The sequence below is a fragment of the Vombatus ursinus genome, unplaced genomic scaffold, assembly GCF_900497805.2.
Source record: "Vombatus ursinus unplaced genomic scaffold, bare-nosed wombat genome assembly UNPS02014807.1, whole genome shotgun sequence".
Lineage (NCBI taxonomy): Eukaryota > Metazoa > Chordata > Mammalia > Diprotodontia > Vombatidae > Vombatus > Vombatus ursinus.
The window spans coordinates 40,109,086-40,129,468 of NW_020954585.1; the positions used below are offsets into that span (position 1 = coordinate 40,109,086).

At 39.2% G+C, this 20,383-nt stretch overlaps 1 protein-coding gene across 1 annotated transcript; it reads right to left on the bottom strand.

The window, feature by feature from the left end:
• Nucleotides 1-12,306: 12,306 nt before the first annotated feature.
• On the bottom strand, nt 12,307-19,621 carry CUNH9orf40 (chromosome unknown C9orf40 homolog). The gene is made up of 2 exons (XM_027874868.1): nt 19,208-19,621; nt 12,307-13,431 (listed from the first exon to the last, which is right to left on the bottom strand). Exons 1-2 carry the CDS (start codon nt 19,601-19,603, stop codon nt 13,288-13,290), a joined length of 540 nt encoding a protein of 179 aa, XP_027730669.1. The 5' UTR covers nt 19,604-19,621; the 3' UTR covers nt 12,307-13,287.
• Between the last annotated feature and the right edge of the window lie 762 nt (nt 19,622-20,383).

Consider the following 20,383-nt stretch of genomic DNA (forward strand, 5'->3'; position numbering starts at 1 on the left):
TCCCTGAACTCAGGCAAAGCCCCAACAGGCCCAGGCATAAAGACCTGCTGTGAACAGACATTTTGTCACTAGACAACCTTGCCTCACTGTTGTTGTTGTGCCTCACTACTGTTGCTACACTACACTGCTTGACTCTTTGTCTAGCCATAAGTGTATAAATCAAGGTTCAGCCTCACTGCTTGTGGTCCCCCTACTAGGAGCAGGGCCTTGCTTGCAAGCTGTTTCCCTCACTTTGAAATTAAACTTCCATTTGATTCCTGACTCTCCTGTCTCTAACCTGCTCTATTTGACCCCAGCCATCCACAGGTTTAAGGTCAGTTCAGTCTGGTTGTCAACGTGCGCTTGAAATTATGTATATTGAGCATTGCTTTTGTAGAAAGGAATTAAATAGCTGTCCTATGCCTGATCTATATAATACTGTGAGTACCTTTTTTATTTTCCCCTTTGGAAAGGTGCTAAACATGAGGTGAATCTAAACATAATAATTCTTTCCAGGGCTCTGGACTAGGAATGTAAAGAGTTCAAGAGACAAACCTGACCCCTCCCTTTGGAGGTCAGGCTCCCAACCCTCTCCATTTAAAACCAATCTGCAGGGCAGCTAGGTGGCCCAGTGGATAGAGCACCAACCCTGGAGTCAGGAAGATCTGAATTCAAATCTGGCCTCAGACATATAACACTTACTAGCTGTGTGACTCTGGCCTCACACCAAAAAAAAAGAAGGAAAAAAAAAAAGAAACCAAAACCAATCTGCATGATGGACCCACAGCTAAGAACCACCTTTTAGTGGTGAAACTGAGGGTGGGGCGGCCCAAACCTCTAGCCACAGAAAATGGTTATAACTGTAATGTAATGCTAAAGAGCCCAGGGAGGTTCATGATTTGTTCAGTGTCACATGTCAGAGACAGGATTTGATTCACAGAATCTAAAAGTTGGAAGGCACTTCATTGGCCAATATAATCTCCATATCTAAAAGAAATCCTTACTACACCATACCCAACAAGGGTTCATTCAGCCTCTTAAAAACCTTCAAGGAGGGAACATCCATTCCACTTTTGGATAGCCTTATTGGGAATTTTTTCCTGACATTAAACCTCAATCTGCTCCTCTGCAATTCCTACATATTGCTTCTGGTTTTACTCTCTTAGCCCAAATATCACACTGCTATAAGCAAAAAAAAAAAAAAAAAAAAAAAAAGACATTCATATAGCCCTTTAAAAGAGCTTGCAAAGTACTACATAGACATTTTCATTCCAGTCCCACAAAACATTGTGAAGCAGGTACCTAGGTATTATACCCATTTTACCAGTGAGGAAATTGATTGCTTAGGACCTTAAATGGATTTGAGTACTCTTTGGTACAAGTCCTCTAGTGCTTCTGCCTCCTTGAGGATTGCGATATTTAATGGATGTAAGTCTCTTTCATTGAAGAACTTCACAGAGTACTCAAAAAAGATCATCTAGTAAACCATATATTGTTGTTCAGTTGTGTCCAACTCTTTGTGACCCCATTTGGGGTTTTCTTGGCAGAGATACTGGAGTGGTTTGACATTTCCTTCTCCAGCTCATTTATAGATACAGATGAGGAAATTGAGGCAAACAGGGTTAAGGGACTTGCTCAGGATCATACAGCTAGTTTCTGAGGTCAGATTTGAACTTCGGAAGAGAAGTCTTCCTGATGCCAGGCCCAGCACTCTATTTACTGTGCCACCTACCTGCCTGTAAGCCATGTAAGAAAAGCTAAATAAAAGTTTCCCAGCAATGGCTTCATAAGGGTGTGTGGCAGGGTGCTATATTCAGAAAAAACTGATAATTCAAGAGGACTGATGATGAAGAATTTTACCCACTTCCTGTCAGAGAAGTGATTATCTCAAGAAAAAGAATAAGATAATTTTTGGACATGGCTGAGAGAAATTTGTTTTGCTTAATTTTGCATATTTTTACAAGGATTTTTATTTTCTTTTTCCTTTTTTCAATAGGAGAGGAGGGAGGTAGTGAGAGGACTTCCCACAAATTGAAAGAGAAAGAAGGAAGGCCAGAAGGAATCTCAGACAAGCAAGACAGCTTTGAAAGCTGCATGTTGAATTTATTATAAATTTGAAGATAAAAGCAGGTTCTATATAAGAAATTCACTGTTTCATATGTCATCTTCTCCTTTTGTTCCACAATGTACATAAAATACTTCATTCATGTTTGTTATATTCAGAATTTAAAAAATAAAATATGAAAAAAGAAATGGATAAATAAAATGAAAAAACCAAAAGACATCCTAACAACAAAGAATTTTTGCCCAAATGAAGTGCAATCAGAGAAGTAACCCACTAAGTTACTCCACCAGTACATATATCTTAGACATTATATAATGAGATGATTCAGAATTGAATAAGAGAATAATAATAACATGAACTGCTTTTCATCTGGGAAATTACAATCCTTTCACAACTTTCAGGTGTTCTCTAGTACAAAACTCCATCTTTTTTTTTTCTTGGTGAGGCAATCGGTGTTAAATGACTTGCCCACGGTCACACAGCTAGTAAGTGTTATGTGTATGAGGTTAGATTTGAACTCAGGTTCTCTTGACTCCAATGCTGGAGCTCTATCCACTGTGCCACCTAACTGCCCCAAAACTCTGTCTTTTAACATCAATATTCTATATGACTGTAACTCTGGGAAGCTCTCAGTCCCTGAAGAATTGAAACTATAGATGGACCAAAGAGCTATGGAGAAATACATAGTGTCCACAGGCTATGGCAGGTATAAAGGAAGACTCACAAGAAGTGGTATAAAATGCAACATCAAGGGAACATTTAACTGGAATAGAAGGTAGACTGGTCCTGTAGCAAGTGCAAACAATAACAGAAGGACAGTCAGAGACTGCTATACTAGTACCCATGGAATGTTAAAATGCCAAGAGGAAGGCCTCTAATGTTGGCTAGAACTTTTAATCAGTGGGATGATATGGGCAGCTAGGTGGTAAAGCAGATAGAGTGCAGGCCCTGAAGTCAAGAAGACTCATCTACTTGAGTTCCAATCAGGCCTCAGATACTTACTAGCTGTGGGACCCTGGGCGAGTCAATTACCTTGTTTAACCAGCTGTAAGACAAGCTGGAGAAGAAAATGGCAAACCACTCTAGTATATCTTCCAAGAGAATTCCAAATGAAGTCATGAAGAATTTGACACGGCTGAACAACATACACATATGTGTTATCTACCTATTCTCTATATTGAAGATTGGGAGTACTGTACTGCTCTGCCTCCTTTAATGCTTCAATAAAATCTAAGCTTCTTGAGGTCAAATACTATTTCAATTTTACTTTGTATATACCAGTGCATACTGTAGTGCCTGGCCAAGCAAATGCTTAATAAATTATTGATTCGAACAGGAAAAGGGATAGTTAGGCTTTTAGAAGACCATATCTATAGCAGACCACATCTTTATAATCACAGAATTGGCTGAAAGTATAGAAAATACAAGTCCCACAATTTATTATTGAAGATTGAAAAGCATTTGAGTAGGACAAAATGCTGTAAAAAAATAAAGCTACAACAAGGTGTCTCCCTTGTGTATGTTAAAATCATATTAAATCGCCCAAAAGATATAACAGAGATGATTTTTGACAACTCTGATTATTGAGGCATAAAACAGAAATGTATGCTTACCAAAAGCATTTGTTACTATCATTGAGGATGTCAACAATAGAGTCCAAATAGGAGAGGCATTCTCTGTGAATGATGAGGTATTCCAATGCTACTGTTCAAGGATGACAATTATGCCAATCGCATCATTTCACCTTCTCCTAAATCAGATCCATGATTATGCAACAATTTAGCCTAAGTAGGCACACAAGAAAAAAAAAACAAACAAACAAATAAGGGAATGAAGGAAGTCAGTTGTCTTAACTATCACAGTTGGATGGATATCCCATAGAGCCAATTCATTAAAAATACATGTATCTTGGATAGATACTGAAAACAGATGAAGTAGGCCCAAGATTGAACAGAAGAAGGCTAGATTGACCTTGGGAAATAATATGGTTGTTGCTTCTTCTCCCTGAAACAAAACCTTTTTTTAACAACAATATTCTCCTGATTACGCCTTAGTCTATGAGTCATGGAATACTGCAGTCTCCAAATAATTAAAATTGAGGGTCAACCAAAGGTCAACAGAAAAATACATGACGTGCATGAACAAGCTACTGAACATATGACTAGTAGAAATGGCATTAAGGATATTATCAGAGAGCTCTATGGCCATAAAAAAAGAGAAATAAATACCAGTAATGTAACAAGAGCAAAGGATAACTGATGCACAGCTTATATGTTCCATTAGTATCCATCCAGTCAGCTTCAAACTAGCTAAAAAGAAATGTCCCCAACACATCAGGTAGACTCTTTCTAAGAGTTGGAAGGAAACTCCTAAGGCCATTTAATCCAACTCATCTGACCAACAGTTCTTTCTACTGAAACTACTGAGAAGTAGTCATCTTGTTTCTACTTACCTAATTTAGTAAGAGGAGATCTACTATGCCCTGAAGGAGTGCATTTCACTTGTGGACAGCTATGATTTTAAGCGCAGTCATAGAACTCTAAGGTCATGGAAAAACCAAAGGTGTGTGGGAAAGTCAGGACACACCCGAATCAATGGGTCTATGACACTGGAAAGACTGAATCATAAATCACAATAATTTCCTGAAATTTTAAGAATGGATAGAATCTTTCGAATTAATAAAAGCCTAGAAGGCAGTTCTTGATCTCCAGCTATGATTTATACTGGCATGACAGACATTCACATCAACATACAAAAATATATATCAAATATATATCAAAAGATATTTTGAACATATGTATTACATGACATAAAGTTTTACATTTATAATGTGTCTCCTGTATTCTACTGCTGTGTTTATAACACCGGAATGTAGTAAATGATCCCTATAATGCTTAGGATTGGATTGATCTTAGCTGTAATCGACTCCACCTGCACTTCTGCACCTGCCATTTTGCAAGATCCAGTTTGAAAACATAGCTGTGTCATATTAACAATAAAAATATTGTTTTCAAAGCTCAAACAGAGAATTATGCAATGATGCCTTTTGTCATTCTGATAATTACTGCCTTTCATTTATAAGACAAGCCAACATATTTTTAAAAGTTGATTAAAGAACTGAGTCAAATATGTATATGGACAATAGTAGTTCCACCGAGTACTATCTGAGAAGTTCAAAGTAGCTCTTGTCAACTGGACCAAATCAGCCTCTAACCTGTGAATGGCCAGAGCTGAACGGAGAAAGATAGAGACAGGAGAGTCAGGAATCAAACAGAAGTGAGAGAAATGGCTTGCAAGCAAGGAGGCAGATCAGATGCCCCTACTGGGGGAACCCAAGGCAATGTGGTAGAACCTTGAGTTATATACTTGTGGTTAAACAAAGGGTCAAGCAGTGTAATGTAGCAACAGTAGTGAGACACGGTAGCAACAATGAGGCCCAACAGCAACAGTGAGGCAAGGTTGTCTAGTGACAAAAAGTCCATTCTTAGCAGGGTTTCATGTCTGGGCCTGTTGGTGCTTGCCCAAACTCAGGGACTATCAGTTCCAGAAGTTGAGTGCAAAGGACTACTGCTATGCCAAGCTCAGGGCACGGGTTGCTTGCTGGACCTTAGACCTGGAAAAGAGGATGTCTCCTAATATCTTGACATATCCCCCTCTCGGCCAAAGGGAGTAGGTCTTAATAAAACCCTATCTTTTTGGCCAATAAAGGAGAAGCAGGCATAAGACAAGATGTAGGGATTAGCATATGCTAGTCACTGTTATAAGCACTTTACAATCATTATATCATTTTGATCCTCACAACAGCCCTGGGAGGTGGGTACCATTATTATTTTTCTCTTTACAGATCAGTAAACTGGGGCAAAAAGATAACATAACTTGCCTAAGATTATACAGCTAATAAATTTCTGCATCTGGACTGTAATTCAAGTTTCCCTACATTTTTCCAGTATTTTTTTTCCCAACACCTGTATTTGGGAATCTGATCAAGGATAAGAGGAGTTAACAGGGAAAGGGAGAAGGTCTTTGACCTGGGGGAGTTACAAGAGATCTTTGGTTTAAACCAGGGCAGGGAACCTGTGGCCTTAGGGCCACATGTGGCCTTCTAGGTCCTTGAGTGTGGCCTTTTGACTGAGTCCAAGTTTTACAGAACAAATCCTTTTATTAAGGGGATTTGTTCTGTGAGTTTGTATTCAGTCAAAGGGCAGCACTTGAGGACCTAGAGGGTCACATGTAGCCTTCAGGCCATGGGTTCCCCACCCCTGAACAATTTTTTTCTCTTTCCATAGTCAGAAATGTCAAGGAATGGTTAACAAGAGGTTGCTATATGGTGCAAACCTTTTACCCATTTTTTTTTTCACTCTTCACTCTGGGATTACTTCCAAACTAGCTGCCTTCCTTCATAGCCCTAGAACAATGAAGCCATTAGTCTTGCCATTTACTTTTAAAACTTTTATGAAATCTAACCCTTATTCTTCCTTAAAACAAAGCATGCAGTTACAATCCATACAGAGGCACACAGAAGGACAAGGGACACGCAGTTACAATTTTACAGAGGTGTTAAGTAAAAACAAACAAGCTCACAAAAAACAGCAGAGGCACACAGAGAGGCCAATGAACAGAGATCCTTACCAAGGGAGTGATCTGAGAGGAACTGGGTCACCAGAGCAGCCCTGGAGTTTTCCTCACAAAGAATGGCGAGTTTGACCAAGGTGGGAGCTTGGAGGATTGAAGCAGTGACAAGGGCAGAGGACTCACCAGAAGAGGCGGGTCGGGCTCCAGAGAAATAAATCTCCAGTGGTGCTAATCTGTTCCCATTGGTTCTGAAGAGTCCAATAGCCTGGTTCCATGTCCAACCCTACTGCTATCACCAGTTAATATCAACTGGACCAAAACAGCCTGTGGATAGCCAGAGTTGAACACAGAAGGCTAGACACAGGAGAGTCAGGAATCAAACATAAGTTTCATTTCAAAGTGAGGGAAATGACTTTCAAGCAAAGACATGTGCCGGGGCTCCACCCCTAGTGGGGGGGTCCAAGACAGTGGGGCTGAACCTTGATATACATACTCATGGCTAGACAAAGAATCAAACAGCGTACTGTAGCAACAGTAGTGACACACACCAGCAACAGTGAGACAAGGTTGTCTAGTGACAGAAAGTCCATTCCTAGCAGGGCTTCATGTCTGGGCCTGTTGGTGCTTGCCTGAGCTCAGGGACCATCAGTTCCAGAAGGCGAGCTCAAAGGATTATTGTTATGCCAAGCTCAAGGCACAGCTTGCTTGCTGGGCCCTAGCTCTGGAGAACAGGGTCTTTCCTTATATCTTGACACACTTTATTAAAAAGGATCATTTCATTAAAACATCTTAGTTGTATTTAAACCATCTGAGACAATAATCTTAGTTAGAGAACTTTCCTCTTATTCAAACAGAAAAGTATTTGCCCCATTTTACAAAGGAAGAAACTGAAGCCCAGAGGATCTTGTGAAACATTCCAGGAAATCAGTTTTTAAGTTTGAGATGGTAGTCAGGTGATCTGCTGTCTAATTCAGTAGTCTAGAAATTAGGATCATAATTTTTCTTAGCTGGTTATCTGCAAGAAATTTAAAGGTGAATTTGCTCTCTTTTATATCAAGAAATTCATATTTATTTTATGACTAAAACATACATACCATGTGTGAAATACCAAGAGGAGTTATTTTTATCCTAGAGGCAATAAGGAGAGTGGAGTTGAGTAGGAAAATCAGAATGGCACCTTAGGAAAATCACTGTCAGCCATATGAAGATAGAATATAGTGGGAGACATCTGAAGCAGCACCTAACAGAGTGCTCTATATACAGTGATTAATATCTGTTGAAATGAATTCTCTTCAAAGGATCCTTACTATATTCTGTCCATATACATATAAGTAAAATCATGCTAGAACACAGGTTCTTTTGTTTTGTTTTGTTTTAATTATTTTTAGTTCTCAACATTCACTTCCATAAGCTTTTGAGTTTTCAGTTTTCTTCACCTCCCTCCCCACCTCCCTCCCCAAGACAGCGTGCAATCTGATATCTCTACATATATATTCTTATTAAATATATTTTCACATTAGTCATGTTGTAAAGAAGAATTAGAACAAATGGAAGGAACCACGAGAACCAAAAAAAAAAAAAAAAAGAGAGAGCAAATAGTATGCTTCAATCTGCATTCAGACTCAATAGTTCTTTCTCTGGATGTGTATAACATTTTCCATCATGAGTCTTTTGGAGTTGTCTTAGATCCTTGTATTGCTGAGAAAAGCCAAGTCTATCAAAGTCAGTCATCACACAATGTGGCCATTACTGTGTGTACAATGTTCTTCTGGTTCTGCTCACTTCACTCAGCATTAGTCCATACAAGTCCTTCCAGGTTTTTCTGAAGTCGGCCTGCTCATCATTTCTTATAGCACAATAGTATTTCACCACATTCATAAACCACAACTTGTTCAGCCATTTCCCAATTGATTGGTATCCCCTCAATTTCCAATTCTTTGCCACCACAAAAAGAGCTGCTATAAAGATTTTTGTATATATGGATCCCTTTACTTTTTTTATGATCTCTTTGGGATACAGACCTAGTAATGATATTGCTGGACCAAAGGGTATGACCAGTTTTATAGTCCTTTGGAGATACTTCCTAATTGCTCTCCAGAATGGTTAGATCAGTTCACAACTCCACCAACAGTGCATTACTGTTCCAATACTCCCACATCTCCAACATTTATAAATTTTTTTTTGTCCTATTAGGCAATCTGATAGGGTGAGATGATGCCTCAGAGTTGTTTTAATTTGCATTTCTCTAATGAATAGTCATTTATTTTTTAAACAATTTATCTATTTTTATAGAATACAGGTTCTTAAGCTGGGGTTGATGAACTTTCAAAAAATACCTTCTTTGATGGCTATTTCAATAGAATTGACTTCCTTTGCAGTCTTACGTATCTTATTTTTCGCAATTAAAAGTTTTGAGCAGGAGTCCAAAGGCTTCCCTAGACTGCCAAAGGAGTCCATGACATGTGAAAAGGATTAAGAACCCCCATGCTAGAATCTGAAGGGTATCTTTAAAACAATTTTTACTAGTCTAACTCTATTTTCCTAGATTAGATATCTATTAGCATTTTGGAAAAATGTTATTTGAAAAAAAGTTTTTGGCCAACCCAGAAAATGAAAATAATTATCAATAAGCATTTATAACATCATTATGTGCCAGGCATTGTGCAAGGCACTAGGGACACAATTACAAAGAATGAAACAATACCATCTGCAAGGAGCTTCATCTCTAAATTAAAATATTGAAACAGAAGTCAAATGATCTGACATTCAAATGGTGTCACTGACTCCCTTGTATGAGTGGCATAGATATTTACGGGCCTTAGCTGCTTAATTTGTAGACTGGTTTTACTCCAATCCTCTATCTTTCATCTACTTTATTATCTTGTATGTATCTACATATTGTCTTCAACTTTTGAATGCAAGTTCCCTGAGGGCAGGCATTGTTTTTACCTTTCTTTTGTATCCTTATAGTTTAGCATAATGTCTTTTCATATAGTATGCACTTAATATTGATTGATATCTCAGCTAGGGGAATGTTATAGTCATTATTACTTTAGATATATTTTATATAAAAATATGAAGTTTAATGAAATAGTAGCCTAAACTACCTTCACTAAAGTATTATTCTCTTCATAATTCCTATGTCCTAGACAAACTAGACAGCTTACCATTCTGCCAATTTGTCTTGCCTATGTCTGTGATCAGCTTATTTACACACTTACACATATCCTATCATCTTCACCTGTTGAAATCCTAACCTTCAAGGTTCAGCTTATATAGGAACTCTTCCACTTCTTTCTTGATTGGTAAGCTCACCTCTTCTCAAACCTCCTGAGTCATAAGACTGTGTACCTCTTTTATGCTCAAATACTTCTCATTTGCTTATGATATTCTATTTTGTATTCATGTTACTTACGTAAATGCTGTATCCCCTAATGGGTTCTAAGCTGCAGGGGACAGGAAATACATTATTTATCTTTGTTTAGCACCGAACTGATAATTCTTTGTACAAAGCAGGCACTTAATACCATATTGGTTCCAATACAAGATGCCCATAAAATAGAGACCTTTTTGAAATCTCACATACAGAGGTATGCTGAAAAGAAATAATGAATATAGATTGAACTCCAGCTTTATATATGTAAAACTTGGGGAAAAAATGTCTTCTGTATTTATACAGGAACCACATGCATTCAAACACTTACCATAAGTTTGTCCATATAATTAGCAAAGCTAAAATTAAAGATATAATTTGATGTTTATCCAGGTCACAAGTTGAAAGGCTTTTGGGTTTTTTTAATAACTGACAGTGACAGAATGTTAGAGCTAAAATGGACTTTATAGCAATCAACCAGCCCAATGCCCAAATTTTATAGATAAGAAAACTAAGGCTTAAGAGATGTTAAATAACTTACTCAATGCTGTATCATGAGAGTAATTTCAATGCTTTTCCAAACATAATTTAATTCTGCAATTACTGTTCCTTTTAAAGGTTTATAATGATCACTACCTGCGAGGATTTAGATATCAATTGAAGCCCTTTTTCCCTTTGGAACTGAGTTTATTACGAACTACTGATAAAATATTGAATATAGACTCTTACTATTACTATCAAATTCTGAAGCCTAGAAAGGCTTATAGTAAACTTACTTTTGTCAAGATCTGCTCTGATATCTAACCCCAAGTTAGACTAGCAGAAGTTGGACACATGGCTTTGTCAAGAACTAAAGATTCTGGAGTCTGTCTTCTTATAGAAATGATTTGGAACAGCTAACAATACATTCAAATGGAACCCTAAGAGCCATCTTTATTCCATTATCTTGGAACCTCTGATACCATCAGATAAGATTTTAATAATGCTAAACGCATATCATCCTTTGTCACATGAGGATCAGTGACTGCAACTAAGTATATGGCCTAGAAACGAGGAGGAGGGGGAGAGACGGAGTTGATAGCTAGGTGTTGCAATGGATAAAGTACTGGCCCTAGAGCCAGACTGTGCCCATGGGCAAGTCACTTAACTGCTGTCTGCCTTGGTGGCTCAACTATAAAATGGAGATAATACAGCACCTACCTCACAGGTTGTTGTGAGGATCATATGAAACATTTGTAAAGTGCAAAACACAGTACCTGGCACATAGTAGGCACTTAATAAATGAGTTTCCTTCAAGTCACTGAAGGGTTTTCCAGGGGAAAAGGGACTAGACCCAGGAGCAATGAGTATAAGTTGCAAAAAGGCCAATTTAGGTTGGACATCAGGTACACCTTTGTGCTGAAGTGGAATGGACTTTCTCAGGAAGTGTTGGCTTCTCTTTTGAGTCTTCCAGCAGAGAATAAACGACCACAGGCTGGGTAAGTAGGAAGGGGGTATTCCTTTCAGGTATGTGATGACCTACAAGGGCCCTTATATGCCAACAACTTTCACTCTAACATCTGCATTAGCATTATGTTTCATCTTAATCTGAACCAATGAATGGGTCCATATATCTGCACAAAGTGCTCTCACATTCTATTCTACCTATGTCACTGGTTTGTAGTGTGCAAGGAACTTTTAAAATCTTAAAATCTAGTAAATATGAATTATATCATCTTTAGAATCCTGGTATCAACTCTCAGTACTAGCTGGAATCAGGTAAACCCTCTGATGTAAAAACTGATAAAGTAAAGCTAAAACTACTTGAAGGTTTTTGAAAAGAAACTATCTATATGTGATGATCATATCTATATCTATCATATATATACAATGCTCATATATACACATATAGTTTTTTTATATATATACATATACATACATACACACACACATATATGATGCTCACATCTTAAGAGTAGACTGTTTTCACACAGAAAAAAATTTATGAAATTATAGGAAATCAGAATACCTATGTCCAAAAACATTTCTAGCAATACCCAAATGGGTAAATTCACTTTGTAAAAGGGATCAATAAAATAAACACACAGAAAAATTTGAAATTCATGTAAACGCACCAAAATCCTTTCTGTTTAGCTAGTCTCTTACCATCAATCTATTATTAACTCTCAGAACTCACAAGACACCAGATTTTTCTTAACAGAATTAGAATACTTCTGTATCTAATGTACAGAAAAAAATAAAAATAAGTTACATAACTACAAAGATGACAATCTAACAGCTATATAAATGTTAACTTAATCACTGACACTTGGATGACTTAAACACACAACAGAAACTTTATTTTTCTTTAGCAAGGCTTTATAAAGCTTACCATAATGCAAGAGTAATAATAAACAAAGTTTAAAACTTGGTCATAATACATCCTAAGACGATAAAGCCAAAGCAATTATACATCGGTCCAGCTATGACAAGTTTCTTGTAATTTAAAAAAGAAAAAACTTCATTAGTTTAAAAAAAAAATAACTAAACCAACCAAACTGATTGTATGATAAAATTTCTTTCCCCTTAATCTATGGGGAAAAGGAGCCCCTGATCACTTCCCACAGCTCCATATCCATCTCTGATTGGACATTTTGGCACAACTCAACATAAGTCAAATTATATTGATAGCTGTACAAGCACAAATGTGGAGTGCTTACTGAAATGTCCACTACTTTACATTACACAGCATAAGAAATGTGTTCTTTAAAGACATCATTAGTTCTCAGAAAGAGAGAACACCCTGACAGTCACCTTTCTAGCTTGCATAGATGTTGTGACAGCTTTTTTGGTTCAACTAAGAACACAGGTAACAAAATGTATTAATGTATTATTTACTATCACCAGCATTTGTTATAAAATTCTTAATTTCATGCACCACAACTAAACCTTTTTTGGTTTAATATTCAAACACTTCTCAGTCATCCCTAATAGTACCAGAACTTCTAAACTGGCTAGAGATAAACTCAGATTTAAAGTTTGAACATATTTTCTTCTTCAAGCATCCATGTTTTAAAATACTTCTGTTATAACTGTACTTTGCCCTTGACTACCCATGAAAAATCCCTTTCAGACACGCCAATAGTCTCAGTATTTTTCTATAAAAAGTCCTTCTCTCATTTTTTCCAGATAGAGAAGGTTATGCCTCAAAATATCTGAAACATTTGTTTTTCTGAAGAGAAGCAGGTAGATTCAGCTAAAGATGAGTATCCTTAAATGAAATCTATCACCATTATTCCATCTGTAACAGATCCATATGTCAAGATTCCATGTCAATTTCAGCACCTTCATCCTTGCTGGTAAGAGTTGCTTCAGTCAGTTTCTCAATTTCTGACAGATCAATGGAAGGTAAAGGATTTCTCCAGTACTGGAATGTATTATATTGCCAAAATTCTTCAATGAGCTGTTAGGGGTAAAAACATATGAAAATCAGTGCTTTACATGAAAGATAAGTCACTAAAAGAAACAATTTTTCCTTTTATTTTAAGAGGGAAACAAAAAAAGACTTCAACTTTTATTTTAGAATTTCAAAGATAAATATACATACCTAAAATACCACCTTCAAAACACATTTCATTATATACTTGCATATTTTAATTTATAGTACTTTAATATTTATAGGTTTTAAAAACTATTACTTATTACTAGGAGCTGAGAAAGGTCTGTGACACAGAATCTTTTCCTAGACAACTATTTTCTGCCATTCTCTCCTGTTCTATCTTGAAAAATAATCTTACATCTACAGCACAAGAATGGAATTTTTTACCTGTTGACGAAGAAATTAAATATCCATAAAAACATAAGCACAACACACCTTTGTAAGCAGGATATTTGTCTGCAGTCCAATTAAAACACACACACACACACACACACACACAATTTGAGTAATAGCCATAACAAAGTTACTTTGATGGTGGTCTATAAATTTATTTCAAGGAAACTCCTTAAATAAAGTATTTTTTAAAACTTTTTATGGAATTGTCTTCAGAGTCTTAGCACATTCTCAGTTTCTGATGGTGTATTTTATTTCCCGAAAGAGTCAAAAGGTGTTCTGAACTAAACCTGATGAATAAAGCGGTAAGCAAAGCAAGTAATATTGTATTTGGTCAAATAATTAGACAACAAAATTGTGACTACAAAGTAATGGAACATTGTCTTATGTTGTTTATACAACCTTTCTCAGAAGGCAATTCCAAATGACATTTTAAACATATTTTGAACATTGGCCAATGTCAGTGGGCTTGTTGTTCAGTTTTTTCAATCATGTTTGACTCTTTGTGACCTCATTTAGGGTTTTCTTTTCTTGGCAAAGATAATGGAGTGGTTTGCCATGTCTTTCTCCAGCTCATTCAGGATGAGGAACTAAGGCAAACAGGGTTAAGTGACTTGCCCAGGGTCACACAGCTTGGAAATGTCTGAGGCCAAATTTGAACTCATGAAGATAAGTCTTCCTGATTTTAGGCCTGGCATGCTATCTACTAAGCCACCTAGGGAACAGCACCTCAAACTGGCTATTACCTTTCTTACCTTATTTGACTCTACTCTCCCTTCATGTGTTCTCTATTCCAGCTAAACTGGGAATGGGAGATGAGGGAACTGAGAAGAAGGTATTACAAAGGGTGGCCAGTGATGCACTCTCTTCTTTTGGGCAGACTTCTGCCCAAATGACTTCTGGAGTGAACCTGGTTTTGCTCCCTTTTACACTGTGTGATCATGACAAAATGACACCAATCTATGAGTCTTCATTTCTTACATTCTCATTTCTTACAATCCCACTTCATTTGGGGTTTACATCTTGCCACAGGGACTGGAGTAAAATCAAGATGATTCTATGACTAAGCAACTGACTGAATGTAGGGGATGAGAAAAAGTAAAGAATTAAGGATGAGCCAGATGACTGGAAGAAGAGTAGTGAAATCAACAGGAGTAAGAAAGATAAAAGGACAGGTGGGTTTGGGGGAAAATATAATGAGTTCTGTTTTGTTGTCTTTAGTTTAAGAGATGCTTTATGGGGTATCTAGGCAGAGATGTCCAAAAGGCAATTGATAATGAGAGACTGGAGCTCAGCAGAGATGAGGGTAAGATAAGTAGTTACGTGAGCTGTCTTCACAAAGATGATAGCTAAACCCAAGCAAGCTAATGAGATCAACAAGAGAATGTGTATAGGTAGAAGAGAACATAGTGGAGTAGAACATGAAGAGCCTTCAAAAAAAACTGAACTAAATTATACATATCTTTTGACCCAGTAATACTAATAGTAGCTACATAGATGGAAGAGGTCAAAAATAGGGTGAAAAACAATCAATTAAGTGCTAGAAACAAAGTGAGTGCTCATCACAACCAGGAGTGTAGTGGTGGTGGTGGTGAAGATGACATGGGCAGACCAGTGCTTTAGAAATTCCCATCACTTTGGCAGGTGCATGAGATGGGAGAGACTTGAGGTGGAGAGACCAATTAGATTACTCCAATATTCTAAGCAAGCAGAGGTGGGTGATTAAATTAGGGTAGTGACCAAGTGAGTGGTGAGAAGCATTCTTATCTTAATTTTATAGACAAGAAAACTGAGTCAGATAGGAATAAATGACTAGCCCAAAGTCACACAGCACAGGTGGCACACCTAAAATGAAGTCTTCTGACTTAACTTCAGTTTTACTCTACACAATCTAATATTCATGTTAGACATGGTATATCCTTAATCCAAAGGAAATCTTCTAGGCAGGTTTCACTTGAATCAGCATATTAGAGAAAACCTGTCTCTGCCTACTCCTCCATCTCCCATTTATAACTTTTTCTTAACACAGCTACATAGAAATACACATATACAGAAAGCTATTAATAACAAATTTGGTCAAAGGAATAAAAAGCCTTGCTAAGTTTATACAGCTCAGAAAAATTATGGGTGACAATTCACCATGTTCCTATTTATTCTACTAAAAATGAGATTTCTTATTTTTTCCAACAGCAGATATGATGGTTTAATCAAAGAATAGAGTTAAAGAAATTAATGTAAATCTATAAGGAAGATGAAAATGAAAGATTGGGACTATCAATAATCTAATGGTATTTGGTCCATTTAATAATTGTAAGAAAACAATCCAAAACAGTAACTTCTACAGTTTAAATGACAGGAGTAAAAACTTTTTTAGTGAGAAATTTTCTAAATTCACCTTTCTCCAAAGTCGTGGATGTCCTGTGGTCAGTTATTCCATTATTGCTAGGCCCATAACCCAAAGAGATGAAAGAGGAAAAAGAGCTACACATAAAAAAAGTATTTATAGCAGCTCTTTCCGTGGCAGCCCCAAACTGGAAACTATAAGGGTATCCACCTACTGGAGAACTACTAAAAAGTTACTGTATATGAACGCAATGGAATATTGTTCCATTAAGAAATGATGAAATGGGCAGTTTTAGAGGCAACTGGGAAAACCTCTATGAACTGATGCAGAGTGAAGTGAGCAGAACTAGAAGAAAATTTATAGCAATGATAACATTAACAAGAAAATCAACCATGAATGACTTTAGAACTCTGACCCACAAGTCCAGAGGATTGAAGATGAAATATTCCACCTACCCTCAGCCAGAGAGGTGCTGGACTTAATAAGCAAAATGTACATTTTTTTCTGAACATAGCCAACGCATGCATTTGTTTTGCTGGCCCATGCACATTTGTCATGAGGGTTTCATTTTTCTTTTCTAATTGTTCAGTGGGGAGTGGAAAGGGGTGGGAGGGAGAGATAATAAATACTTGTAAAAATAAATGAAAAAATAATTTAAACCAAAAAAAAGAGAGAGACCTTTAGGATCCACCTCACACGAAACTGGTCTGGCTAGAAATAGATTTGACCTGGTTGAAAAATAAAGGGAACCAAACATTCTTACTTTATTCAAATTCATTCTCTACTTGAAACATACTTGAGCAGTAGGTCCTACAGTTCTTATGCTCAAATGGATAATAAATATTTGACTGTAGGTTCTTCCCTGATCATTTATTGTTACTGAGAACTGATTTTTTCCTTAATAAAATGTTTAATTTAAACTTATCATATGGATTTGATGTGAGGACAAAAAGGCCACATAACTACTAAGCTGACTTCCCTAAAGCACAGGTCTATGTCACCCCCCTACTCAAACTCTACTGGCTACCTATGGCCTTTAGGATCAAAGGAAAACTTCTCTATCTGGATTTTAAAGCCCTTTACAACTTAGCCTTGACATATCTCACAGGATTGTTGTGAGGATCAAATAAGAAAATGTATACAAAGTGTTTTGCAAACCTTAAAATGTATATCAATATGAGTTATTATTATACCTTTCCAATTTAAGCCCTTCAAGACATACCTTTCCAGTTTTGTTATACTCTACTCTCCTTCCTTGAACTCATGACTTAAAACCAGACTGGCCTTTTTGCTGGTCCTCACATACATAACACTCTATTTCCGGTCTCTGTGACTTTGCAGAGCTTTCCCTCATTCCTGGAACACACTCTCTCCTCAACCCCACCTTTTGGAATCCTTGGTTTCCTTCAAAATTTAGCTCAAGTATCATCTTTTACATGAGGCTTCTCCAGATTCCCTGAGCTGCTACTGCCTGCTTCCAATATATTGTACTTTGTATCTATACACATACATATATGCATACATCTATACGTGTATAAATGTTTATGTGTGCATAAATATACACATGCATTTATACCTAAGTAAAGGTGTTTACTTAGTAATAAAGTAAAAACATTTTGGCTTTATTCAAATTCACTGTCTACTTGAATTTTACCATGAAACATACTTAAGAACATATATTAAGATCTTAACTCTACAGCAGAATGTTGGTTCCTTGAGGGCTAAGACTTTCATTTTTGTCTCTGCATTTTCTATGCCTAGCACATAGTAAGTACTTAATAAATGCTAGTTCACTAACTGAAAACAACACTCAAGAGTTGAAAACTGTACACACCACCAATACCTTAAAGTTTTCTTTTTATGGGGTCCTGTCAACCCTATCCTTCCCTGGGAATACAATTTCATTTGCTTTGGAAGAAGATACATTACAGAGTATGTGGCTGTCACCAGGATCCTGTGGTGAAGATTTATCTTCTAGGCATGTAAATTTTTTTTTTAACCTCTCAGCCAAGTTTGAATTGGTCCACGTGTGCTCAGTGCTGGTGGGCCTTGCCAAGGACACTACTGGTTGTTAGCAGCATAATGCTAGAAGTTAATATTAAGCCTTCACAGGAGACCAATGACATTTTGCTACCCATCTTCAAGTAAAGAGTCCATCTAGAAGTAAAGCTGCCTAGTTTGTATCACTAACATTAAAAACCATTTCTTCTTGCTTTAGCTTATTACATTCTATTCTTAGTTTTTACCCAGACTGCTAGTCTCTCCTTTGACAAATATTTTACATTTATCCAACTCTGCATTTTCAATTTTTCTTCCCATCCATCCGGTGTGGAAATCCTTCAGGTTTTAATTCAACAGGATTCCAAAATGTAGTGGAAAGCCAGTAGCCTTGGGGATTGTAATCCTGGCTCACATACTTAATACTATTTAACTGTGGAGCACGTAGTCATTTGTCACAGGAGGCACTATCTATTTTGCCAAGTCGTTGTAAAGAAAGCACTTCACAAATCATTGGGACTATCAGGCACTGGCAGTGTGTAAGTTCCTTGGGGGCAGGGGCAGGGGCAGTTTCTTTTACACATTTTTTTTGAACTAAATAGAAATGTGAGCTATTATTAACCATTGGCCGGTAATCACATTAACTAGAAGAAAAGCTTATGGATTCAAGCTTGAATGAAGAGCGGATTTGGAGTCAGAGGACCTGGGTACCAATTCTGGCTCTGCCACTAACTGTGTCACCTTGGACAAGATACTTTTAACCTCTCTGGGCCCGTTTCCTCAAATGTAAAATGGGGGTGAAGGGTCAGATCACGTTTCAGGCCTCTTCCAGGTCCCAAGTTAGGATCCCGGGATCTTTCCCCAGCTCCAAGAAAGCTCGGCTCCTCTTAGGAGGGTGACAGGGACCACTCGTCCTCCCAGAGCACACCCTGATCCCAAACTGAGCATGCGCGTAGGCGCAGGGCCGCCGCGATCTCACGCCCCGGCCGAGGACCGCCTCCTGCACCCTGGGAGGGCCGGCCCAGAAAGGAGGCGGGAGCGCGCGGGCCCCCGGCCCTGACCTACCTGCTCCTCCCGGGGCCTGGTGCCCCTGGGCCGCGGGACCTCCACTCCGGCGCCCCGCTCGGGCTCCGGGGAGCGGGGCCCAGGCTCCTCCGCGGGGCAGCGCAGCTCGGCCGGCGGCTTGGGCTCCCCGGTGTCCATGCGGGCCCCGTCCCCGGGGGCAGGGCCGCCGGGGCCCGCGGCCTCGCCGGAGCGCTTGCTGGGCGAGGCCAGGAGCTCCGTCATGGTCCCGTCCTCCCGCTTCCGTTTGCGGCGCAGCTCAGAGCCGTTCAGCGGCAGCCGCGGCCCGAGCCCCGGCGTTGCCCACAGCGGCTCGGGCTCGTCCAGGCGGCCGCAGGGCAGGAGCCGCTTCCAGGGCACGTGGAACGCCAACGGCTCCGCCGCGCGCCTCTTGGCCATGGGCCCGCTAGGCCTGGGGCTGACCCTGCTCCTACAGCGGCGGGATGCGGCGAGAGCCGGGCGCGGGGGGAGGGGCAGGCTGGAGATGAGGGCCCGGGCGGGTGGGGGGAGGGGGGAACAGTGAGAGGGCGCGAGGAGCAGCGGCGGGCGCGAGGAACCCGGCGTGGGCACGTAGCCTGCAGTCTGGGGCTGGGAGGGTTCTACGCTCGCGCAGGTGTCTGCGGGCGGGTGGGCGGGGGCGAGAAGGTGGCGGCGGGGGCTGTGCAGGATTCGAATCGGTGCGCGCGTGCTCCGTGCTGGCGGTCCGGGCCGAGCCAGCTGCTGGTTGGTGGCTGCCTCGCTACCGGAAGTTAGCGGTCCTCACGGGCGGAGGGGGTGCAAGGGAGAAGGGAGGAGCGGTGAGTGCTGGAGCCGGGGAAGGGGCTGATGCTCGGCCAGGTCTGGAGGTTCCGTGTGGCCGATTCACCCACCCTCCCCCAGCGTCATTTGGATGCTTCCCTGACCCTGTGTAGGGAATGAGCGGCCCTGCCTTGGAGAGGTTTATTAAACGAGGCTTTTAAACCAGCCTTAAATTATTTTATCTCTTATTTAAATGGAATCCCTTTGTAACCTCAAAACAACCCCAAGAGTAAGTGCTCCAGGAATTTTTTGGGAGCTCCCTAGGTGGAAACATGTTTGTCGGTCAACTGGCACTTATTAGGCGCCTATTGTGTGCACAGAATTGTGCTAAGTGATGGGAACAAAGAAATGCCAAAGCTCAGTCCCTTTTCTCGTGGAGCT